The sequence below is a fragment of the Spea bombifrons genome, chromosome 2 (assembly GCF_027358695.1).
Source record: "Spea bombifrons isolate aSpeBom1 chromosome 2, aSpeBom1.2.pri, whole genome shotgun sequence".
Classification (NCBI taxonomy): domain Eukaryota; kingdom Metazoa; phylum Chordata; class Amphibia; order Anura; family Pelobatidae; genus Spea; species Spea bombifrons.
Genome location: NC_071088.1, coordinates 71,096,316 through 71,123,875, shown reverse-complemented (window position 1 = coordinate 71,123,875; position 27,560 = coordinate 71,096,316). Strand labels below are relative to the sequence as shown.

Below are 27,560 nucleotides of genomic sequence, written 5' to 3'. Positions count from 1 at the left end.
AAACCTTGTGAAAAGCCTTCCAAGAACAGTGGAAATTGTTATAGCTGCAAACGTGGATCAACTAGATATTAATGTATATGTATTTAGAATGCAGGTCCCTGTCGGTGTAATGGTCAGGTGTCCCTATACTTTGTCCAAATAGTGTATATACTGTGTTATACATATACCATCTGAAAGAACATTGGCTGTTGTAGTTCATCTGTTCTTTTTAGTTATTCATGATATAGGCTGCTATGCTGTCTCTGGTGGGAATGAGGAAATCTGCACAAAATGCAGAGCTCAGGCTATACAAATTATAGTAAGCAAACATAATTTTGTCCCATTCGTTCAACAAATAATGAAGAAAATACAGACATTTCATGTAAGAAGAAACATCTATCATGTATGCATCCGAATACAGTAAGAATACTATTTATAAAACTGTACTAATGGCAGAATTGTCTGCTAAAGGCCACTGTTTCTTTTAGTGCTGAATTTAACAAATCAGATAATTTGTTGCTGTATGTTTGTTCAATTTCTGGTATTTCATAAAATATATTTTTGTATGAAAGTTTCAACTTCATATACAAACACTAAACAGATGTGTATAGTTTGTGCTTCAAACTAATTTTAGATGAATTATTGGTAGCGGATGTGCTTCTGTATTGAAAACCCAGTCTTCTAATGATAGCAAATCATCTTCAGAAAACAGCAAATAGAGGTATCTGTTAAAAATACATTAATAAATTATTAGATGTTGTGAAATACTGTTTTAATATATTTATAAGAAATTAAGAACATAATGTTTAATGTGATAATTGTGTTATAAGAAGTTGCCAATGTTGTGTCTGGGATTTTTACACAACAACAATATTTAGATCCACAGCCTAGTTTTACTATGTGCCCTTACCTTGTGTCACATAATGCTAGGAGGGGTCGTTACTAAGAGCAGGATATGTGAAAGTGATCTTGAACAATGTCTTGTGAAACTGAAAGATACTAGTTATCGGTGATATGAAGATGGCTTTTTAGCATTGTATTTATCTATATTGTTATTATAATCTTTTACTCATTTAACATCCGTGACCGAAAAAATATATAGACCCAGCACTAGTGTCAAGGGACGTGGGGGACCATGAGATGCTACGGCTGGTGGCATCAGTATCGATATCAACAGAGCAGACATCAATACTGAAGAAGACTTTTGCAGATTGCTGATGTATACATAGGATAGGACTCCATCGCCTTAAGTCCAGAGCAACACACTGACAGAAGGAGGTGATGGACCAATCGATGTCATTTCTTTCCTGTTAGATGATCAGGTATACCGATTCTGGGAGGTGCAGAGTAGCATAGCCCCCTAGGATTTATGGCCCAATCACAGTTACATCTCACCCTAGATTCCTATTGTTACATCACCGGATGTAGCCTACGATGCATTATGGTTAAATTCTCTACAGGGGTAGCACAAGATAGGAAAAGTAAAAAATATATATTTGTAGAGAATATAGTAAACACAAGGAAGGACACATTGTGTTGATAATTTATAAATGACAATCAATATATAATATACAGTATCTATTTTCATGTTGTAGAGTGATATATTTGATTGCTAACACTTACTTTAATGTTTCCGACATGAAAAAGCTTTGCTGAACATTGTCATAGTTTGGAGTTGCCGCGTAAACATCTCTAATGCCCGAAAATCCACTTTCAATTCTGCAATGCTTCTCTAAGGCCTGGGGAATGTATACCATAAATATTAACACGAAACATTTATGGACATATTCTCATTTAGTCAGAATGAACATTTTAAAAACAGACTATAATGCTTCTGTATAAAACCTCACAGCTTCACTAATGTAGATTAAACATAAATGCACAGAGTACTTAACAGCAGATGATAACCATTCAGTCCACATAGTAAGCCCACTTTTCCTTCTGTAATTAATAATTCATCTTGCTGGATTGATCTGCAGTAGTGCATGCTAGTCAGAGGTTGCATTGACAACAAGCATAAATAAATACTAGATCTTGGATGTTCTATTCACTGGAACTGCATGGGCAGCAGGAAGAGAAAAACATATGGGTAGAAGGGAACAGATAATGAGTTAGCAGGTTATTGATAAGCAGTCAAAAAAAGACAGAAAAATCACACGGGATACACAGCTTAAGATGTACTGTTGCTGATGACTTGGTGTATTGTAAAAATGTTTTCATGCTTCACGGAATAAGAGTAACACATCTTATTCTCTACTGAATAGTATGGGTAGGTTGCATGAAACGTTGTATCCAAGATGTTTACACACCATTTATATCATGCCTTTTCAATCATCCACACATTGTCCTACCTGTACAATCTCCCAACCCCACTCCCTGTATTTGGAGTTATGTGTCAATCTCCACAAGTACAGATAACTCTCCGCCACTTCTGGACGCAATAGGTAATATCTTTCACTTAATCGAGTGGATGTGGCTTCAGCTCCAAAGTCAAACCTGAAAACCTCAGGCCCAAGCTTGGTCTCTAAAACAAAATAGAGAATAGGATAAGTACAACTTGTGGCCGCTAAAGTAACTCCTCTAGGATTTTAAAGCACAGCCCTTTTTCAGACATTAAGGCTGAGGAACAACATTTCTACAAGTGAAAACAAATACCCCCAAACAAAATAAAAGCCTTGATCTCATATGGAGCCCTTTCATGAAGATCCTATATCCCTTCCTTATTTTACTCTACACAAAACTCTTGTTGAAGACTAGACCACTGGACTACAACGCTTCATGCACTTGTATATAAGTCAAAGTCTTTCGAAATATGGAGCAACAATTGAATATATTTAGAGCTTCTTAAGGGAAATCTACATCTACAATATATATGTGCAAATATCATATCTATATACTGATATGAGATATGACTACTTCATACCTGTACGTACATAAGATTCATGGCATGTGTGAGCAATCTCTGCAGCTACCTCCATGTAATGCTCTTTCTTCTCTGCTGGTGCATCATTGGCTCCAAGAGCCAACATTCCTGCAGAAAAGCAGGTTAGATGTCCCATTTTGTGGTCCAGAATTCCTCCTCTCCATTCAGCAATATATGTGAGACCCCCAGGAGACCTTCTGATAAGATGTGCTTCTATTGCCTGCAACATTTAGAAAAGTCACTTATTTCTCACATTTAAATGTTTCAGATCACCCAAATATAAGCAAAAGGCAATGTGAGTAAACAAAGTGCAGCTTTTAAATGATCAATTAATTTAATGATTAAACCTTACACCACTCATGTGAGAAAATAATTGCCCCCAACCTAATTCCTTGGCAGCAACAAGTGCAATTAAACATTTGCGATAACTGCCAATTAGTCTTTTACATCACTGTGCAGGAATTTTGGCCCACTGTTCTTGGCAAATTTGTTTTAATTCAGCCACACTGAAGGGTTGTTGATCATGAACTGTCTTTTTTAAGGTCATGTCATTGGATCCCAATCAGATTCAAGTCAGGACTTTGACCAGACCACTTCCAAACCTTCATTTTGTTTATGTTGAGCCATTGAGAGGTGGACTCACTTGCATGCTTGATGATTGTTCGGCTGCATAACCAAACTGTGCTTGAGCTTTCAGTCACAAACTGACGGGCGGACATTCTCCTTCAGAAGATGAGACAATACATGGTTCCATTAATTATGGCAAGTCACCCAGGTCCTGAAGCTGCAAAGCAGCAGAGACCATCATACTACCATCATGTTTGATTGTTGGTACAATGTTCTCATTGTGGAATGCTGTGTTAGCTTTTTAATTGTGGAATTGTGAACACTGACCCTAACTGAGGCAAGTGAGGGCCGCTGGTCTTTACGTGGTAGTCTGGCTTCTTTTGTAACCTCCTACTCCTGGATGAGTCGTCGATGTTCTCTTTGAGGAGTTTTGGTAGGCCAGCCACTCCTGGGAAGGTGCACCACTCTTCCAATTGTTCTAGGTTTGCACATAATGTTTTTAACCGTGGTTCACTGGTATACCAATTACATTAGGCTAATTGGTTAGTATGTAAAGTAGCAATTACTTTTTCACATATAGCTTTTTTTCCTTCTGCATCATTTAAAAACTGCAGTTTGTGTTTACTCAGGTTACTGTATGTATATATATATATATATATATATACACACACACACACACTCACACACACACACACACACACCAATCAGCCATAACATTATGAACACCTGCCTAATATTGCGTAGGTACCCTTTTTGCCGGCAAAACAGGCGTGACCCTTCGAGGCATGGACTCCACTAGACCACTGAAGGTGATCTATGGTATCTGGTGCCAAGACGTTAGCAGCAGATCCTTTAAGTCCTGTAAGTAGTGAGGTGGGGCCTCATTGAATGCATCCATACGTTCTCCAGGTAAGCAACGCACACACACCAGGCCATCCACGTGATGTAAAAGAAAACGTGATTCATCAGACGAGGCCACCTTCTTCTATTGCTCCGTAATCCAGTTCTTATGCTCACATGACAATCGTTGGCGTTTTCAGCAGTGGACAGGGGTCAGCATGGGCACCCTGACTGGTCTGCAGCTACGCAACATACTGCGATGCACTGTGTGTCCTGACACCTTTCTATCAAAACCAGCATTAACTTTATCAATTTGAGCTACAGTAGCTTGCCTGTTGGAATGGGCCACACGGGAAAGCCTTGGCCCCCCACGTGCATCAATGAGCCTTAGCTGCCCATGACCCTGTAGGTGGTTCACCGCTTTTCCTTTCTTGGATCACTTTTGATAGGTATTGACAACTCGAGACCAGAAACACCCCATAAGAGCTGCAGTTTTGGAGATGCTCTGACTCTAGCCATCACAATGTGGCCTTTGTCAAAGTTGCTCAGATCCTTACGCTTGCCCAACTTTCCTGGTTCTAACACATTAAATGTGAGGACAAAATGTTTGCTTGCTGCCTAATATATCCCACCAACAGGTGCCATGATATCAAGGTTATCGATGTTATTCAGTGGTCATAATGTAATGGCTGATCAGTGTATATAGCTGTTTTGTTAGACAGGTGTTGTATAAATCAGGTATAGGAGCTTGGCTTTTATCTTCTGATTTTGTTTTTGAGCAAACACCCCAAAACAAGATCAGCAAACAAAACTTTCCATTTGGAGGATGTGCCTGACGACACGGTACATGAGCATAAAAATGTAATGACGGCCAAGGAGTCAAAATCATTATTGTCCTCTTCTTAAATGTCAAGATCGTTTCCTCTGTGAAGGTGGAATTTATGACTTTGTTTCGTGTCCTAGAGGGTCAGTGCAATACAGCGCTGTACTTGTTTTCTATACCTGACCTATGGAATGAAAGCCGAGAGATAGCTATGCCCCAACATAAGAAACCCCGTGTTTTCACACAGCATGCTCAAGGGTTTGGCAGCATGCGGTTTTTGCTGAAATATATTACACCATCTCTACAGGCATTAAAGCCCAGTAAACTGAAATAACATAATATGGTTCTGTAGTCGTGAAGTGGTTAAGACACAGCAGCATCCAAACTGCAGTGTCATATTTTCTTGTCGTTAGGAATGTTACGTTTCAAATCAAACTTTATCTAAAGCAATAAAGAGCCATAGCAACAACATTAAAGCTTGATAGACATTAAAAACTAAGTGAATGTACTCTTAATTTGTTTATACAGCCAGCATAACTTGTTGGGTAAAAAAAAAAACTGCATTATCTCCCTTCTCTATGCCTTTTTGTTTTTACTCTAAAATGAACAGGACTGGACACATTTGTAGACAGTCGGCATTTGGCAGTACCTGCAAAAAAAAAAAAACTCAGCACACATTAAAGTGGAAGATTATGTATGGGAGTCACTTGCAAAAGAAAAATAAGTAATTGCTACCTCCACGGCTTCATAATACATGCTCTTGGCTTCGTCGTCTTGTTTCGCTGACATCAGCCAAGACTTGATTAAGTATTCATAGAAGCTGTCACCAAGTCCTCCAAGTGACACATGGTCTGTGGAGAGAGAAGTGACAAGTCATTTATATGGGAAGGAAGATGAGGAGTGTAATCTGGCATTTAATTTACATGCTTGCATATCTTGTTTTTATACGTTCAAGATAAATAGCTATTCTATTCTGGTTTGTTTTAACATTATCATTATAACATTGCTGGCTCACAATCAAATGTTACAGAAAAAAAAACTGTTTAGAAACCAATCCAGGAGATAATGGCGGTTATGAAATCAATTGGCATTTAAAACTATACACTTATGGATCCATTTGCTACCCTGGGAGTCACCACCCGTTTATACCATCCAAATACCCAAGGATGCTTTTCTATCCTGTACTTTAAGTATTTAAATATTTTTATCATATCTTATCTCCTCCAAGCAATACATATTGAGTTCCCTTAGACTTTACTGAATCCTGCAGAATATTCACCATTTCAGTAGCCCTCGTCTAAGATGGTTTACACATGTAGCGGTTGTTCGGAGTACTTACAAAGTCCTATGTATAACTGGCTGAGAAATGCCATTAGTCCCTTTACATATGAGAATTAGCAGACTATTAGGAAAATTCTGATCTTCCAGACACCTATTAACCTGACAAACTATTTTTCTGGGTTTTTTTTCTCATTATATATTTTATATATCAAACAGCCTGCTTTCTCTTGTTCAAAAGATACTATTTTGCACAGAATCAATTGAACCTTCTAAGAACAGTGTAGATTTCTTAATAAAAACTGTCTCCATAACACTAAATCTTTTAGAACTGCCATATAAAAACATGGAGTATTAATGATTTGTGCAAACGCAATTCAAGTAACTGATATTACTCTACTTACGTTGGACCCAGTTTCCACTGACCGGACTGAAGTAATTAGGGTAGAGTCCATGAGGCTTTTCCATTTTGTTTAATACTTTCCTTATGGTATTAACCTGAAAGATCCAGAGACAACCCTGCATTAAAAAGTATGCCCAATGATATCAATTGTGTTACCAAGTGTACATATTCCTGGATTGTCCAACATGGCCTTGAGGGTAGCAAACACAACAGCTGATAGATAAGACATTGCTCACAATGTTAATAACCGGATTGCATGAAATTAGCAAAAGGATAACATTTCCAAGGCTAGCATGGTCAGAGTCAGACACACTGGTGTCTCCAATGACTATCCATTGATGTCATTTGTCTACAATATCTACATTCATTATCTTATGTTTTCAAATACCTGTAAATTCTAAATGTCACATGATGGGTATCCGTGTAAAGATGTTGTAATTGCAAAATTCTAAGAAGCCATATATATGTTTTGAGTTGTGACAAGTTTCAAGTACTTTGTGCTACATGCCCCAAAAATTAGGTCTGAATGAAAAGTATGGTATAAAATGTGACCCATATTATGTATAAAAACTAAACTAACTGTGTAAGTGGCAGTATCACATCTGCTACATCCTAAGATGCTGTGTCACATTAGGATATATATAAGCAGGTAGTTATGTTTATATACGCCATTAGATTAGTCTCGTCTTAAGACTGAAACTCTCTGTGTTACTCCAAACCTGCAGGCCTGTGCTCTGTACTGACATAACAGTAACTCAGTCTCACACTGGGTGGAATATAGCAATTCTGTACCAGTCACTCATGATCATGAGGTCAGTTGTTTGGTGCAATGAATATTTGTGATGGGCTGGGACTAACATTTTGAAGGGCCAGAATGCTTTTATGTAGGACGTATTGAGGTAATTGTGTCAGACACACAATTGAGTATTTTTTTTTTTTAGTAATTATGTGGAATACTTGCCTTTTCGGTAAAAACTGTGTTTCCAGATAATTCACTGAGCTGCAGGAATTCCAAGTGCAAAGTGCCAAATTCAGCCAAAATGCTGCTTCCTGCGGAGGCCCAGCCCCAACTCCAGTTCAATCCACTTAAAATATAAAATAAATGACATATTTGTCTAGGGAGAGAAAGTTCATTGCAGCAATGGGTTTATGTGAACATGAAAAAACAATGGCATAACAGGCCATGTGAAAAGAGATGCACAACTTTAACGATTTAGCCCTTCTGGGCTGTCCATATTTTAGTAATAGACTTAATTTCAAATGGATAACTTTTTGTTTTTTTACCATAGATCTACATTGTCTAAGGAAACCATACAGTTAATAACATTACTGTTTAAATAGGTTTCAACACTCTAATGTATATGAATTTTAATGTCACTAAATATCCAAGCAGAGCACCCAAGCCTCCCTTTTTTCGATCGCCAGTCCCCCTTTGAATCCCACAAAACCATGCCATTCCATTCATTAATACCCCATAACCTTTCTGTTCTGGAGGCTCATCATTTATCATGCTTGCTTTAGCAGGTTATAATGTGACCTAGAAATGTTCACTCTCCAGACTCAAGTAATATAAGACTACTGTGTGTGTGTCTACTGCCAGGTTCTACTGTAAGGTTTGTTTTGACTTAAAAATGCTACTTAACAAGTAGGAGTCACATTCTTACTTCCCAAGGTTGATGATTCCACGTGGGATACCAGTAGGCGTGCTAAATGCTGGCAACAATTTCTTTCCAAGACTTATAGCCTTTTCTCTGAAGACCTGAAACAAATTAAAATATTATTTATACACTAAGCAAAGGTAACATAAAAAAATTATATGTAATTATTTCAAATTCATTAAATACAATTCTGATGTAAATGCATAAGACTAGTAATACATCAAAATAGAATATGAAGGCTTTTCAAATAATCTAGTTATTACTGCTGTGTTAGAGCAAATAAAGGTGATTGTTGGCTCCAAAAGAACTAATTGTGTAAATATTCAGACTGAACTCTTATATAACCGTAATTAATGAAGCATATGGATACTACAAAGTATTTGTCAACGACGATCATGTAATATGCAGCTTAAATTGGTAGCAGGGCAAGCCTATAAAATATCATATTCTACACACCTTTTAAAATCTTTTATCACTCATATACCCCGTGTATGTATTTTCTGCATTAAGATAAACATTTATATCGCTGTGATGTTATTTTAGCTTTTACCTCTTTTCCTGACAGAAAGTAGGCTGAGAGCAATCCTCCTATATATCGAATGTTCACTTCAAACAAAGAGGCTTCACCGTTCTAATAATAAAAAAAATACGATATAAAAATAACATACGTTTAAGAATGAAATGCAGGGCCTCCTAGGTCTCGTGTTCTGTATGAATGGCATACAAAATGTGTCTGTTCTTGTGTTGTATATGGCTGATTTGCAATGCCTTAACTCATATGCTGAGATATGGGGCCATAATACTTTTTTATGAATGATATAAAGAGGCCTTCTGTTATATGTGATTGATATCAGAAGATTTAGAGCTCTAATGCTCAATATTAATGATATACAGACTTAATGCCCTCAGTATGAATAATATACAGATATTTATAGAGTTAATCTTGTGTATGAATGCTATGCGATGCTTTACAGTCCAAATGGTCTGTGAGATTGATATGCAGAACTTTAGAGCTCTAATGCTCTGTGTGGATGATATGCAATGCCACAGAGTCCTAATGTTCTGTGTGGTTGATATGCAAAACATTGGAGCTCTAATGTCTCATAAAAGTTGTATGCAGTGGGAATAATAAGCAGAATTTTAGAGTTCTAATGCTATTTCTGAATGATGTGCAGACCCTTGGCTTATAAAAATGCTCTGTGGGTATGGCATGCGCAGCTTTGGAACTCTAATGCACTGCATGAATAATATCCAGAGACTTTTTCTTATTGTTTTCTATAACATACCAAGCCTTAAAACTGCATATTGAATGTTATATATTGATTATATGGAGATTGTTAGTACTGTAAAGCTGTGTGTGAATGGTATGCTGAGCCTTAAAGCTCTGAATCTGTGTGAATTATATATTTTACAGCTAATCCAACCCTTTATAAGGTAGCCAATTGCTACCAAATCATTGGTGGATCTCGTGTGGTTTATGCTTTTTGTCCATTATTCCATACAACATATTTGGACTTTTAAAAAAAAATATTTTGTATTAAAAACTTCCATAAAATATACACTAGTAAATTAGGTGTTTATTTGTTGTACAGCTCGCCATTATCAATTTATCTCTATTATTTTATTGTGTTGGGAGACACAGTTTTGAGTATTGTACAGTAATATTCTGCACCTATTTCTTGTAAACTATATAAGCTTTCTTGAGCGCCTTCTGTTGTATGACGCCTTACATTTATTACATTAAAGCTCAACAGAAAACAATTCCTTAGGTTTATGAAGTTTATAGCTTATAGGCTGTTTTATCACAAAAGATTTATGTTGATTGTCTTGCTGCAACGTATCAGAAGAATGTAGCTTTGCACACAAAGCGAAATGGGTACAAAAAACTGTATAAATTTAATTTTAACAACCCTCTTATTCTGCACGAATGATCAGTTAGTCTTAAAATCTATATGCCAACATACAGTGCTGTGAAAAAGCATTTGCCCCTTCCTGATGTCGTCTATTTATTGAAAGCAAAGAGTTAATCAAAACCCATGTGAAAAAGTAATTGCCACCTAAACCTAATAACTGGTTGTGCCACCGTAACTGAGGCAAGCAAGGCCTGCAGTTTCTTTATATGTAAGTCCTGTGACCTGGAAGAGTCGTCGATGCACTCTTGGAGGAATGTTGGTAGACCAGCCACTCTGAGAAGTTTCATCACTGTTCCAAGTTTTCTCCATTTGTAGATAGTGTCTCCCACTGCGGTTCACTTTTCAGACTGATAGATGTCAATTCTTTTTTTTTTTTTTTCATCTGTTCTTTAATTTATTTAGATTGCTGAATCACCTGCTGCTTTTTGAAACGTTTAGCCTACTTCACTTTGCAAGACGGGTTCTATTTAATTGATGTTTAGATTCAACAAGGCTGGCAGGAATCGTGCCTGGGCGCATCTAGTGAAATTGAACCCAGTTATCAATTACATTTGGTTAACTGGTTGATTTAGTAACTAAGAGGCGATTACTTTTTCACATAGGACCAGGTAGGTTTGTATAGCCTTTTTCCTTCTTTACATGAAATCCTTCTTTGTCTTCTATTACAATTAATTTTATCTAAAACATTTAAGGGTGACGAATATGCATAAATAAAATAAATTTGCTTTTCCACAGCACTGTAGTAAGTACTTTGGCAATTTATTCTTAAATGCACATGGGTCATTGCTTCCATCTGTCACAGAAATATTACCACATTCAGGTCAAGACTGCTCTCTATCCAGTTCTCTGCATCTGCAAATTCTTCCTTCAACTCCATGATGTAAAGTGTGTCCAATGCATCCACTATTGTAGCTCCTTTCAGTCCTCCTATGTAGAAGAAATGTATTTTTATGATTTTTGAGGTACAACTCAGTCACTACAGTGTGCTATTCAATTCTTTGTTTAGTTCCTTGCAGGTGGATTTTTGGACAAAGTTCAAGTAAGAAAGTCATATGATTGCACATAAAAACATATAGAATATAGCAGCAAGGGGAGAAGTTATAAAAGAAAAAACAAATCAATATAAATGGTGGGGTGCAGGTAGAATGCCAATCTCTTCACACCAGTAAAATATGACCAAATATTTAAATTCAAATGTATAATGCAATGAAAAATGTTTTATTATATAGCAAAACACTCAAGCAATAATGAATACAAAATAAAAGGGCTCAAGCAAAGAGCCATTAAAACTCTCTCTCTTCCATTAAATATCTTTTTATAACATAACAACTGTTAATAAATGAACCAGTCCTAATTAATTCTAATAATTACTAATTATACACCTTATTATCCTAATTATACACCACGAAGAATGAAGGCAGTTCTGAGGGGGTCCAACCTGGTACTAGCAAGGTATACTTAATACAGTGATCAGTTAGTGTGTAATATATATATATATATATATATATATATATATATATATATACATACTGATTAATCTTAAAATTTATACCACTAGAACTTGACTGACACACACGAGCCCAGAAAAACTGAATACAGGTGAAAATAAATCCATTGTATGGATGTATAAAGAATGACTGTAATTCCCTGTAAAAGGCATACAGTATTAATTATGGGCCGTAGTTCTCATTAGGCAATGTTCCTGCTGATGGCACTTGGGTGCCAGCAGCTACAATGAAAAAGAAAAAATTGTTTTACTGGATTGCTCTCGTTTTCTACGTTTGAATAAATTGTGACTAGCATAGTCTGTATTTATGCATTCTAAGGAGCCAGCGTGAGTATGTGTAGTGGAAATTTATTCATTCATGCTGTGGAGTTTTGTTTTTTTTATACAACAAAGGAGTACAAAAGGTGCATATTCTTTCTAATGTGGCAAAAAAAAAAACAATACACATTTTATCTGGCAGAATATACATATAAAACGCGTGCTTTCCAATCTCATCAAAAATATTAGGCTTAAACCCAACAGGACATGGACGTTCACGGGATTGTTTTCCGGGGGGGGGGGCTATCCTCTCCACCCCCCCCCCATTCCTTCTCCCCATTGCCTACCTTTGTTGATTCAGTAGAGGGGTTTCCTCGTGGGAGACAAATGTTAGTTACCCATTAATAGATAAATTATATGACCATGGTGATAGTAGCTGCAGACCAGCATGTACCTGAGCAACATGAGAAATTTGGTATGCAATGGTAGTAAACCACAACTACCCCAGTTTGCAATTCCTATGGTGGTGACCCAGTAAGGTCTGACTGTATATAGTGGGAGCTGCGGTCAACAACAAAAATAGTTAGCATGTAGTGTAGGCCACCACAACCACAGTCTATAACTACAATTCCCTATGCACTATGGCTGGCTGAATATTATTTGTAGATGCAGTCAACAAAAGTTAGTGTTTGTACAATTCTAAGGTTATCAGCTACTAATCCCATAACTAGCAATATTGCTGCTCATCATCATGGGAGTCAAAAAAAGTTAATGTTGTGTAGTGTAGTTCTGTGATGTGCAGCAATCATTCTAAGGTATTACAAAAGATGTTAGAGGGGAGAAACAAGGGACATAAAGGCTTGGAACCAAATAGGACACTTGATATTTTTGCAGCAGTTATAGCTAAAATTGGAACTCATTTCATCCAACCAAATGGATGGCTGAGAATCATAAGATATGCATTCCCCAGCAGCTGCAGTACCAATCCATAATGATAAAAAAAGCTAACCTTTGGCACTTCAACTGTTGAGTACTCACTTTCCGATGATGCTTAACATACCAGGCTGGCTGAGAGTCATGGGAACTGTAGTCTCAACAGCTGAAGTATTAACCAATCCTAGCTACAATACATGTTTCAAACTACCTTGTGTCTGCACTATGAACACTGGTTCTCTGAGGAGTCTGTGCCTGTGAAGGAGCAGCTGCCAGGGTGAAGGGGAGGAGACCAGCTAGAGGGAAAGAGCAGACCAAACTACTCTGACAACAGGGGGTGCACAGAATTGAAAAAAAACTCTCCAGGGTGTGTGGGGGCACTCCCATGCATCAGGAGATGTTTTACATCATTATATTTGATCTAAGACTACAAGGGCAAATGAGGTATAATAATAAACAGCAGGAAGGGAAGGAGAGTTCGTGGGTTTTTTTTGTTCTTTTTTATCTAACACACAATGCCAAGTCCCTTATGTATTATGCTATAGCACAGTATTGTTTCAAAGTGTCTAATTTGAAAACTATAACAATTGTGTGCATTGAATCTCATTTTCTCAAACAAGACTACTGGCATCTTCCTCAAAGCAATACCCATGTTACTATTACACAGAAATCCCAAAAGTATTTGCATGTTTAATTGTGTCAGTGTCTGACATTTTAAAGGAAACAGCAGAAACATGTTTACTTTTAAAAAAAAAACTTGAGCCATTTTCTAAGCATTTTTATATTCATTATCAAAAGATAATTAATATGAACACAAAAATGACATCAAAAGACAGTTAACATTTAACATTATTGTGTTGCAGGTCTGCCGACCGTGCACACATGATTCTCTCTGTCATAATCCCCCCTTCTTTTTAAGGCTTGCCCCACAGTATCACACTTAGTTTCTTTCAGTTGTGAGATATGCCTAAAATAGAATTAATTAAAACCAAACTAAAAACCAAAAAGATACTTCTATGATTTTGATGAGTTCCCCGGTGGCATTCTGAACAAAATGATTACTGATGGCATCATGTCATCTGTTCCAAAGGCTTGCTCATTTATGCTTTATTAGTGACCAGATATAAACAGTGCCCAAAGACCTTAACTATTAACCAAGTTGACCAGGACTGAAACCTTGTCATTTCATCCATCAAACAATAAGGCATGAGTGAAATGCCTGACTACGTTTATTTGCAAATCTATTCTACAGTGGATGAAAACTTTATATTGTATACACTGGTATTGATAACAACGAAAGCTTAGATGTTTATATATTAAAAACTCAAAAAAGGGGGATATGAAGAAACATCCTCGCAAGTAAAATATCATCTTCACATGGAGTCCATCCTTTTCCTCTACCTATGGGGATAAAAGTGGTGCATTCATGCATTCATGGAGTGGAAGTGGACAGAACAGCTTGCGAAGAGTTGGTGGTGAGATCATAAAAGGAGAAAAGGAGCTGGTTCACCTGACAATATGGTAGTCAGAACCCTACACAAGAGTTACTTTTTAATAAATGTATTAAATCGGCAGTAGGAGCATTCCTTCCTTAAGTAGAAACTTACAAATGATGAATTATAAATAGATATGCTATTTCATATTGACTTGATCAGTACCTTTACAAGCCTTTTTCCTACTCTTTTTTGTAAACGCAATATACACATAAAATTGCATCACTGGGGTAAAACCATTTTACATTACTATTAATTTGCAGGTATGTCAAACACACTGCAAGTGCAAAGTAACACATTTTTTTGCCATAAAAAAAGTAATATGGAAAAACACAAGTATCCTGGGGCTATAGCCTTATGCCTGTTACAAGGTTTATAGCCGTAGAAAATGCAGTCATAGATTTTTTTTGTTGAAAGCCCTTGTGTAATTTCATACTTTGTTAATCATACTTCATCCATATCTCCAGTTTAACAGAATGGACAGTTTTAAGCCTTGATTCTTTGCTTCAATAATTTCAACATGACACCCAATCCCAAGATTATATATTAGAACAAGCAGTGACACCACAGTTTTATCTGAAACCAAACTTTGTATTACATATTAAGTCAAACCAATTGTTTTATTTGTTATTGCAATTTTAAAGATATTTTTAATGACACATTTCTACCTGCCTTGTAGAATTTGTATCTTAGCAACGGCTGTTCTTTACCCTTGAAATAGGAAAAGGAGTTCATGTGCTCTCAGAATAGGCATGATATAAGATTTCCATGGCAATTAGGTTGGAATCTATCATTATACTGTAATAAAATAATTTTTTAAACATAGAAATATATTTCTATGCGCAACTGGTTAATGTCATTTTGCTTGGGTTGTACATTTCTGTTCAGTTTACAGGAAGGAGAACATAACTTACCAAACAGACTTCCAAAGTGTCCATCCTTGGTCAATGGGCGCAGTTCATTTTCACCCCAAGCATATTGTTTGTAACTGTACCATGCAAATTTCATCATCTGCGGGTGAAAAGAAATAGCAAATACTGATGAAAACATTTTCCTGGTTGTCAACGATTTGCTTTTTTCAATAAATGCATCTCAGACACTTTTAAAGGAGAATTATAACCATTTGCTATTTTACTATAACTATATCAATTTATGAAAACTGCTTATAGGTTGTGCAGCTTGTTGCCAATCAGCATAATTCTTTCGGAGGTGTTTAGTTAAATGGTTCATGATACTGTATATATTTATGATACTCCTGCCTAGAGGAAACCTGGCAAGGGTGGCGGGGGTGCAAGTGTCCCCTAGACTACTTTGAACTTATGGAAAGTGTTCACACCCAGACAGGGTCCTTCCTGTGGTCCTTTTCTATGGTTCTTATGGTGACTAGATTGTAAGCTCACAAGAGCAGGGCCCTCTTCTCCTTTGCACCAGTTTGTTATTGTATGTGTTTTTGTATTTGTTTGTTAATTGTTCTTCTGACTGTAACAGGGCTGCGGAATCTGCCGGCACTTTATAAATACCGTAAATGTAAAGTAAATGTCTCTCCATTTGGTTATATAGGGTGGAGTCTAGTGCACATTCAGCATATTGTCGTACACATTTTGCTTGATACACTGTATTACTTGCTAATTACGTGGGCATGCCTTGACTATACTAAACAGTGCCAGCCCTGCCACTTTCACTTGTATGCTATGGCCATTCAGATAGGGCATACAGAGCATGGTGAGATATGTGGCTAGCAGGCAGGACTTTACTAGGACCTTTAAATAATTATTTATATTACAGGGTGAGGTTTTTATAAGACAAATAATATGGTTATTCTGGGATCTTAAAAGAGGCAGGCATTTGGGATAGGAAAGAGATACACTTTGGATGGACCATCCCTCCTAAAGTCATGTGTATGTGCGAATAACCTTAAATAAACACACAAACGAACTTGGATATAAAAAGGCTGTGGTATTTTATTGAGGCTTTAATAAAACCACAATTAAAATTAACCATTTATTAACCATAACTTAATAACCATAACTTTATACATAATAATTTAACCATTAAGTCAGCCCTACTAGCCAGACTTACAACCAAAATTGAAAAGATGTCCACCCCCCTCTAATGGGCAGGTGACCCATACTCTCAATAAAAACCACAAGTCAATAATACTTTTTTTTTTTAAATGGGGGGAAGGGGGGGTGGTAAGCTTAGCCTAATGCAATACAAGCTGGCTAGTTACCTCAGATTTGTGCAAACAATTTTACCCGTGCCGTGCTATTCTTATTAACGTTTCCCGCCTTAATCTCTCACACGACCCATAGCCAATCAGCGGCTCACCTAACTACCAAGCACAGCTGAAATAAAATGCGCTCGTGCTACTACCCGCCCTATTAACCCCAACCCACCCAACACCCTCATGCAACATTAAGGGCTATGCGCCCCCATGTTGCCAGATACTGTGGATGTACATCAATTATAGTAGGTCAACAAACAGTACATTGCTAGACGTGAACAACAGAAAAAATGAAATGACTTGAGATGAATAGTAATAATGTGAAGGTTTGAAATAACTAGTGGCCTTTTTACGGTACAGCTGGGGTATTGTAACATATTTCATTTATAACGAAATGATCACAGCCGAGTACATACTAAATCTGATGTTTACAGGACTTGTTCTGGGAGGATTAGAAGTGACTGCGATTATAGTTTTGCTGTGTGGTATTATTGGACTTAACAACATCTGGAATGCCAGAAGCTGCCTTTGCCTGTTACTGTTTCACGAGCATAAACGAGTTGGCAGTAAATTTGTGAAAGGAGTGTGCACATCTGCAACAATGACAAGACAATCGATACAAGCTACTGATATGCACTCCAATTAAAGTGACTGTTAAACGTAAACTAAGCAGCATGTCTAAATAACTACAGATGTAATTTTGTAAATTTACGGTCATTTTGTAAAGTTCTCGCTTTCCCTGCATGTCTTCTGGATGGGGTAGTTTCAATCCATCTCTTCATAAGGTGGCTTTTTTTACACGGCTCTATTGCCTCAAAGCTTTAATAAAATGAAAATTTTTTAGGTAAAAATGAAGCACTTGTGTACAGGTTTTTAAGGACCCCTTTCTCAGGGACATAGGCAGCACGATGTGTATTGACAACATGGCATATGCTAATGTTTGAAATATTACTAATAAAAGATTTCAGCCTGCCTTATGGAAATATCTTTGTGTCTTGGCCACTCATCTAATCTACCTCCCACTTTACTGCTTTCTGCTCTACTGTGTTAATAAATGTCAAGTTTCTTTTCAAGGGTGAACTGTAATTGGCCATAATAAGGGTAATTTCTGTGTGGCAAGTACTCAAAGCGTGAGAAAATGTAGGAACAAATAATTTAAAGTAAAGAAACAAGCCATACAAGTGGCAAATTATGTGAATATTTGTTAATTTTTCTTTGCACATAAAAAACCCAACAAAATTAACCACAACATCTGGCTGCTAATTCCATTTATACATATTATGCTGCAAGTGTGATTTGCAGAATTATGCTTATCATGCACTTTCTGTATGCATTGCTCTAATGGACCCTGTGGAGCGGCAGAGATTGCAACACAGCTTGGCTACAGCAGACAACTCTCATTAACATCTCTTGAAAAAATAGAAATGGCTGTGACCTAAAACAGCAATAGAGGCAGACGAAGATGCTAACAGGCCCCGGAAAAGGTAGGGTAGGGTTTCACACATAGATTCTTTGACAGAATGGGCAAGATGGGAGCAGGAGTACTTGTAAGTGTATCCCTGGGCTTGTCATCAGGTGGCCGCATACAGTAATAGTTAACGTGGGCTGCCTATGTTGATCCCCTAGGAGTTATATGGAGAAAGTAGGTGCTACTCCGATTGGTCGCCCTCCTGCAAAGACTCGCCATTCCCCATAGCATAACATAGGGCCGCTCTAAAGAAGTGACTCTTCCTTATTGACTGTCTTTTCCCTCTGTGTCAACCTTCATTTTTTACTGGTTATCGTGTCTCAATTCCCCATTTGAATTGTTATCTACTTGTTTTATTGTCCTCATTTGATCTGTACTGGATAAAAGGTTGAATATTCCTTTAATAAATAGTTTATCTCGTTATCCCCTGAATCTCCAGTTTCTTTGGTGGGATACAACGTCCACATAGCAGCGGGCAGTAGCAGAGCTTCCCCGGAACCTTCCAATAAGGATAGTCAGCGACGATGGCTAGGGTTTATTGTCACAGATGAGGGTTCCATCCACAGCTTTGGAAGGTTTGCTATGGCCCTTGGCAGTGCCCCCTACTTGGCAGATGCCCTGGATGTATGCAGTAAAGGGTCTATTGCCTTATGGATTATCCATCAATACACAACTGTATTTAGGAAGCAGCAAATATATGTTGCATGTGCACACATACTATGTAAAACACATGCCAAATGAGCGATTGCATTTAACTACAAACAGCAAAGGATTTTCTTCCCTAATGTTTTAAGACATATTGACCTGGAAAGCAACATAAAAGTCCTGTCTATGACTGCACTTTGATGACATCCAAAAAATATTTTTCAGGTCATCAAACTCTTGCTGATCATGGCATTTCAATATGCTATAACTATAAAAGTATATATTAAATTCTGCCTGCCAGATCAGCCATTTGCAATTTGGATAATCATTAATGCCTATTCAGCTGCTTTTTCCACCATCAAATTGGCACTGAAATGACAATTTAACCTACAAATGAAATTACTGTCAGCCAAATAAGTCAGATACCCTTACAGCTAAATACATTGATAAATAAAGGATTTTCAGAAAGTTTTTTTCCAAAGGAAACAAGAGGCTATAATCTAAAACTAGAGGCTTAGATGTAACATAAGGAATATTGACTTTATTCAGAGGGTGGTAGATAAGTTGAACAGCCTCCCAGCAGGATTCGTAGAGGCATACATATTGAGGAAATTCTAACATACATGGGATAAGGATATGGTTATGCTGTATCTGAGAAGGTCTGACAAAGGTCTTCCTAAGGTTTGAGTTTAGAAAGGCCAGATTTGCAAGGAAAGAAAGGTACAGAAACGCTTCTCTTATTCTGCCAATTTGCCTTTATTATTCTGGCCTCTTGGAGTACTTCTGCGAAAGGGAGGAGCCACGGAGACAACCTATCATCCATTCCACCAATTGGAGGAGAGGGTGTGGCCGGAAGTTTAGCCCTTTTGCATTAATAAGAAGAAGAGGCAAGAAGAGAAGCAGAGTTGTGGAAAAGAAGACATTGAGAGAGAGAGAGAGGGTGGGATAGTGGGTGAGAGAGTGAGTTACAATGTGAGAGTGAGAAAGTATAAGAGCAAGTGAGAAAGTGTAAGAGTGAGTGAGAGTGTTTTTGCATTTTAAAGTATGGGAGAACAGTAGGGATATAGGATCCGTCATGGGTCCCAAATACTCTACTGTAGGTATGCCCCTGGTATGCTTGATGTATGACGTCTGCTTCTCACTGCTTATACTGAACCATATGATGATTTAAACGTGCATGAATTTATCTAAGTACATACCGTATTTATCGGCGTATAACACGCACTTTTTTAAACTAAAATATGAAGTTGAAACCCTACCTGCGTGTTATACGCCGATAAATCCTAGAGCTGCACAATCTTCCCCTGCACAGCTCTCTCGCGCGCCCTCTCTGATGCCGGGAGCCGGGTGATGACGTCACTCCGGCCCCGGCATCAGCACAAAAAGTAAAAAGTTCCGTCCAGACATGAGGATGCTGTCCTCTCCTCGGTATTCTTTGTATGAAGTTCATGTCAGTGGGGGTGAGTGCGCAATTTTGCTGCACATTTGATTTTATATATATATATATATATATATATATATATATATATATATATATATATATAATGTGTTTTAAAATACCACACCTATTTGATTAGAAGTTTTGTTTCAATTCTAACCTACAGATTTTATTAATATTGTATTAAACCCCTTCTAAGTTATGTCTGCCATTATTCTCATTGTGGTAGACTATAACTCATTTACATGCTGAAGTGGTATGTGAGGTTGTACTGTTAACACCAAATGTGTTCTATTATGTGTGTGTGTGGCTTAGTGTGTGTGTGTGTCTGAGTGTGTGTGTGTGTCTGAGTGTGTCTTACTGTGTGTGTGTCTGAGTGTGTGTGGTTTCCCAGATAGCAGTGATTCTGATGAAGTTTTTTTTGTGCTTTTTCTTTATTCTTTATTTATTTTATTACATTATAATAAATGTTATAATGTTATAAACATTATTCCAACATTAAGTTCATAGCTTCCAAGTTTAAACTTATTTTTTCTTACTCAAATTTCCTTGTTAAAATGGGGGTGCGTGTTATACACCAGTGCGTGTTATACGCCGATAAATACGGTACTTATGTTCAACACTAAAAAAGGATAATCATTATATATAGTCTGTTAAATTCAGCATACTATAATTTGCTAAAAAGAATAATTGTTGGTTGGTAACAAATAATCTTATCTGTCTGTATTTGCATTAGAGTTTATGGAACAGGACTAGTAACATGGAGTATTGTTGGAGGTTTTATAATTGGAATTTGAGTAAACTGGTATCTACAGATATTTGTTTATGGAATTTTACCTATATAAGATGAACATTTCTGCAGTTTACCAATTGGAGAATCCATCTTTGTAGAAATGTACAGCTACTACATTTGAAATAATGAAACACATAATCTGGCAGTGCAATAGAGCCATTTGGCTCATCTAGTCATTAAGAACTTAAACCTTACTCGGTTGTATTCTATGTAAAATCCTATACTGCCAACTGAAGCCAGCGCTCACATATAGGCTATGTGCTTAGCAGAAGTGGCCCAGTCAGCAAATGTCAGCATAGATACTGCTAAGAGTAGAGCCTTTGTGATGCCCTCTGCCAATTTCTGCCTGGCTGAAGTCATGTTGTCATGAGTTCCAGAAATCTACAACATCTAAAATCCAAATTTACATTTTTTACTGCCTGCACATTAACACGTTCTACAAAACAGCATATCTCTTAATGATTTTTACAGATTTCCATATGGAAAGGTCATCATGATTCCTAGTAATTAACTAAAACAAGACAGGTAATTAATGTACTCATACCTAGGAACTTGACTGTGGTACTCTCAATCCTGGGCATCCTTTGGTTAGGAAATAAAGACACTGATCCTATATAAATTTAAAGCCTCAGTTTACATTTGATGTGGTTACTAAATGACCACTGTATGATGTCTCTTATTTCTGCACACTGTGACATATTAGCATAATTAAACAACATTTCATAACTGCTAACAAAGCTTACAATTAACTCACTTTCAAATGATTCCTCCTAAAAATCATGAGCTGGTATAAGTGTTTTGCTTCTCCCACTAGCATTCTCCATCTGGCACAGTGAGTTACAATGTGAGAGTGAGAATGAGTAAGAAAGTGTAAGAGTGAGTGAGAGTGTTTTTGCATTTTAAAGTGTGGGAGTATAGTAGGAATATAGGATCCGTCCTGGGTGCCAAGTACTCTACCTGAGCTCATGACCCAGGAAGCTTCCGGCACTTAAGCCTGCAACGCCTGTGCACCACTAGTAATGCCATATTACCAATGGCCTTTTCCCATACTATACCAGCAACTAATAAACAAACACAAATAACCCCATGACCAAATATTTACTAATAACTTCAGGGAGGGCAGGAGGAAGGAAATCGATAGATCTTTCAACTTCAGAAGAGAAAGTGTTCCTTCTGGCCTCAGGCAACCCTCCCATCACATAACTCTTCCGAAGAGAGAATCATGGCCCACGGGAATGATGGAAGTATGCCCATTCCTGCCCACAGTCATGCTCTCCTTTCATTCAAATTATTTACTTTCAGGCTTATCCCAGAAACTTTCTGTACATTGTTTGCTGCCAAACTCCTGGTGGGAACTGAGTGTTTCTCCTAACAGGTTGCACAGGGTATATCTCTGACTGATCCCATCCCTTTGGCAATTCTTCCTCCCATTATTCTGGTCCCTTGTCACTGATCTACCAAACCAAGTGTTTGAAAAGTGAACTTATCTCCACATCAAGGGACATTTTATTGTTAAAGTTTTAAATCGTTGCACTAGACCCACTTTTTGTACATGTTCCTTACATCAACCATATGTTTCTAAATCAGGGCTTCACATCAGTACTACTGTCAGACTACAATGCTAGCAAGCTGAAGAGAGGTGCATCTAAAAACAGCTGGAGCCATAAGAGTCTTATGTAGAGTCAATCAAAGCCAGCCAATCGACACAAAACGTTTAATGAACTATACTATAGAACCAAATACGACAGTAGTAAATGTAAAAAATGTACCTCTTTGACCTTGTTCCTTTTTTCCTGTATTTCAGAACCATCTGGTTCACGCTTGTAACCCAGTGGTGGATATTTAAGAGTTTTTTGAAAAGCTTTATAATCAAACTGAAATTGAGATGGTTTCCTTTGATCTGTAGGAATCACACTTTCTTTGCTTTTTACATTAATCACCACATGCTCATTGTTCAGGAAAACATCTTGGTTTTCACCCAGTTTATCACGATTGGCTATAAATCCAAGGGGTTTCTCCCCTGCTTCAAATTTATCTTTGGATTTCCCATGGTTTGTACTCTTTAGTACAGACTTTTGGTCTTCCACTGTTTTCTTGTTTATTTTCTTCCCAGCGTAACTATGTAATTTTTCTACATTCTGGTTCTGCGTACTAGATAAAAATATCCTCCTAAATTTTGATGTATCTGGTAAGAGGAACAAAGTCCCAAAGCAAAGCGTAATGAAGCCAGATAAAAACAAAAGAAATATAAATTTTTGAGAAAGTCGAAGTCCAAAGCCAGCTGGGAATATCCCAGATATTTTCCTTAGAAACATTATTTTTAGGTTGATTTTAGTGATTCAACTGAAATCTGATGAGTTTATTAATTAAGAAATGCCTTTCCATTGCATAGAAATGTAGCTTCTGTTTTCAATAAAGCCTTCCTTTATGGTTGTCCAGCTGTAAGACACAAAACGGAAATGTTAAATTTGACAACAAATTTTATATTAACAGATAGTAATAGGAAGAGCGGGGTAGGAAATCACTGGAAGACTGCACCAAATCTTTTTGTATGTTGCCCCCCAAAAAAGGTCTCAGCGTCAACCAAAGACCATTTCAATTATAGTTAATGCCTTCTAAGAAGTATAGCAAACTGTATTTCTAGTAAAAAGATAAGTGTATTTTTTATTAAAAAAAATTGTGTTTGTATTTATAGGCAGTCTTCCCCATTAATCAAGAAAACCATATAGATGAATTACTGGCGGAATAATGGCCTATATTGGTACAATTTTAAATATTCCAGTAGCCTAATATTCTATTGGTTATTATATCAAATTGTTTAATCTAATCAATAACATTTTAAAAAAAATTTAAAAATTTAATTTAGTTCTTTCCTAAATTAAATTTAAATAGGAATGTTGTTTCCATGTCAATTCCATTTATCTGCTGTTACTTTTTTGTATATTTAAAGACATGATTAAACAAAGAAAACAACAAAATAAAAAAGTTAAATACTTCTCACATTGTAATTAGCCTATGCATTTAGTTCTATGAATCATACTAAATGATTATTTTTTAATAGGATACAATAATATATATCTATTCCAGACAGCAAAGCTCATTCAAAATTAGATGGCGCACTTAGAAGACAATGACCCATTGAACAATGAATTGTCGCTTTGATCATAGCAGGAACCTTGGAACTGTCATTTGTACACTTTGGTGATGGGAGGGCCTGACATATTCAATATGTTACAGTCATTATTATGTACTGCTCCATTAGCTCTGTGATTAGTAGATTTTAGCTGTACCAGGCACCATTAAACATACCATTGGCGTCATGTGATGCACTAACCCATTAAACACGTCTCTGTCACTTGTTTTAATTGTAAGAGCAAAGGAGCCACTCAAACATATTATTGCCAAGATGATTTGCTCCTAGGAGGAATGGTTTCTGAAATATTTTACTGCACAAATTCTGATGTTTGATTTTATAATATACTCATACACAGGATTGTGTTCCTTGAGCCATGTAATAAAATGTCACACAACAAGACAGACTACGAAACAGAAACAGAGATGTTGTAATTCTGCATGACTGCAAAACACACTGTAATGCAGGATTACTGTCAACTGCATCAATGTGTCATGCTTAAACATCCTACACTGATCCCAAAAAATCATCTGTTTTGTAACCGCGAGATAAATGTAGTCCTTGGCCTGTCTTTACACTGGCTTGGGTTATATTAACTGGAAAATTGAGGAAGAGCAGAATGCAGATCAATGTGAAAGGCTGGGGGGAGGAGGTGATAAAGGCTTATGAGAAGTCTATGGATACATCTTGAATATTTTGAGAGAAAGATCAAATGGTGTCTAGGTGGGAAAAAAGCACTAGGCTAACTAAGACAAGCAGCTCTTGATTGTCTCACTAAAGTCATCTTATTTAATGATCACCTGTGCTAAGACAGGAGTCGCGCTGGAATCTGGTCTGTTAGTGCTTCATGACTGTAGGAGTCATAATAATAGAAAGACATACTGTCAAAAATAAGAGCAGTCACCATGGCAACCAACAGAACGATTTCTTATCATTGCTCCACATTTAACTAATTGCTCCAAAATTGTTCCTAAGAAATATGTACTTCTTTCTGTCTTTGGTTTAGACTATAAATACGACAGTGTTAATTTTTAATATAGTGTGTCATTTCTGCTTTTCCAATTCCAAGCACTGCATATTATTACTGTTGGGTGTGACGTTGGGTTACACATTACAGAATGATTGAGCATGAGGGGACAGTTGTATCAAATGCATGGAAAATAAGTTTGTGCTGTTGAAATTTTTCCCTGTTTTGTGGAGCTAAGCTCACGTAAATAGAAAAGTAGCACAGCTATCACCACTTCTGCGAAACAGACATCTGAGATCTTGAAGGCTTGTGCAACTCTACATCTATGAATATGTTGTCCAAACAAATTGCATCACTAAATACTGCCAACATGCAATGCAACTCTACCTGTTTTTATAGAAAGCAATCTAATTCATTCTGCTCATCCTAGGTTGTGCAGCCATTCAGATGAGCCTGAGCTTCCATCAACAATATTGACATTTGTTAAACCTCATACAGGAATGGAACAAAAACTCATTACATTATCACGATCATCCACACATCCCAATTGCTGATGAATGGTTGGTTTTATTGAACCTCATTTGGACTGTGTGTTTCAGTTTCCAGTCTGCTTTGTGCCGACGATATCTGATATAACAGACCACAAGAATTATAAGGTTCTGTCTGAGGACCCATTGTGAGACATCGGATTGCCCATCAAAAGTTATTTACATAATTCATGTGCAACACATCCGTGAAGAAATTCTAACATAATGAGACAATTGTGGACAAAATGTGGGGTTACGTTTGAAATTGTGATTCCGGGAAGGAAGTCTTTATAAAGAAGTCTTTCTGTTCACCCTAAATAATATAATAAATTATACTGAGCGACTAAATAATTCAGTTCAAGCATATTTGGTCAGTAGTGGTTTTAGTTGACTGCAGGGTTTAGCAAGAAAAAAAACCCTCTACCTCAAGGTAGGTAATGCTGGAGAATTCATCAGCATTGGACTGTAATGGCAGACCTGTTATCTTTACAAAGGATTGTTGTACAGAGAAGTGTGGTCAATTTCCTAATACTGGGAACATTCTAATTGATCAGGTAAACAAAGACTAGCAGTTTATTGGTCCAGGAACACGTCGGATTCATCAAGATCAATCACAGCCAGCGAGAATATTGACCGAAAGGGAAGGAACCAACTGTGATTTACTGGATTTGGCATGGACATTTTCTCCCCAGAGTCATACAATTACCACATATTCCATTTCTGGATCAATAGCTATATGTAGTAAAGACTTACGGTTTGCTAAAATGCAAAAATGATTCTATTTTTTTTTTTTCCCAAGCAACGTTCGAACTGAAATCTGTGAATTAAGGCCACAATCAAAGATGTATTTTAACTATTATTAATATTTATTTACTATCTAATATAATAATATACCTTTCCACAGTTTACAGTTAACTCTTTCCTGTAAACATTACATGATACCACAATAGTAAAGGCTCCTTTCAGTAAGAACTAAAGAGTGTGTGTAAATGAATGAGAGAAAAAAAAACATTCATTATGTTAAAGGCAGTCAGTTAATCAATTAAACAGTTCTAAGACTCTGTAAGAATAATACAAATAAATATTAAAAAGAGGGAATCAAAGCACTCCCTAGATCTAGAATGCTGCACTGATAACTGTTATCCTTTGACTCCATTCTTGCCTTAAACTGCAATATCGAGATGTACAGATAATTCTTTTCAGCACCATGGACAAGTCCTTAGCGAACGCACCTGATTTATGACTCCTGGGCAAAAACACTGAAATAAAATGTAAAAAAGAAATGAAAAAAAATAAAAATTAAATAAAAATTTCAGTTTATTCCCTCCAATTAAATGAAAAAAAAATCACCTACCTTACATTTTATTGCCTCTGCAAAAACGGAATTCATGCCTCATTAAAGAAAGAAAAAAAATTGAATCATTTTGTGGACTTCATTAAAAAAAAAAAAAAAAAATCTTTCATTTATATTCCAAATAGACAATTTAATCCCGTGATGCATAATCACCTACATTCATGATTACAAAACACAGTTATGGTTAAAAAATCTAGCCAGCTGCCAGCTCCCCCACACAGATGCTTTATCTGTCTCCTCAATTTAAAAAACGCGTCTTTGCTGTGTGTGCAATGTAAGCCGGAAAAAAAATATAAGAAAAAAAATGGCAAATCGGTATCTCGGTAGATTACAGAGGAGCAAACATGCTTTAAAGTGCTTTTGTATGCTGGGATTCAGACTAATGAGGCAGATTTAACCCCCTCTCTAATATAAGCTAGTTTCACAGGTTAGATGT

The 27,560-nt window shown here is 36.9% G+C and overlaps 1 protein-coding gene across 1 annotated transcript; it reads right to left on the bottom strand.

Moving 5' to 3' along the window:
- Positions 1-364: 364 nt before the first annotated feature.
- Positions 365-27,369, bottom strand: MAN1C1 (mannosidase alpha class 1C member 1). The gene is made up of 13 exons (XM_053454720.1): positions 27,125-27,369; positions 22,913-23,582; positions 15,490-15,586; positions 11,196-11,311; positions 9,022-9,102; positions 8,478-8,572; positions 7,775-7,898; positions 6,815-6,908; positions 5,868-5,983; positions 2,903-3,122; positions 2,331-2,503; positions 1,603-1,718; positions 365-704 (listed from the first exon to the last, which is right to left on the bottom strand). The coding sequence occupies exons 2-13, from the start codon at positions 23,456-23,458 to the stop codon at positions 599-601; spliced, it is 1,884 nt and encodes a 627-aa protein (XP_053310695.1). The 5' UTR covers positions 23,459-23,582; positions 27,125-27,369; the 3' UTR covers positions 365-598.
- Between the last annotated feature and the right edge of the window lie 191 nt (positions 27,370-27,560).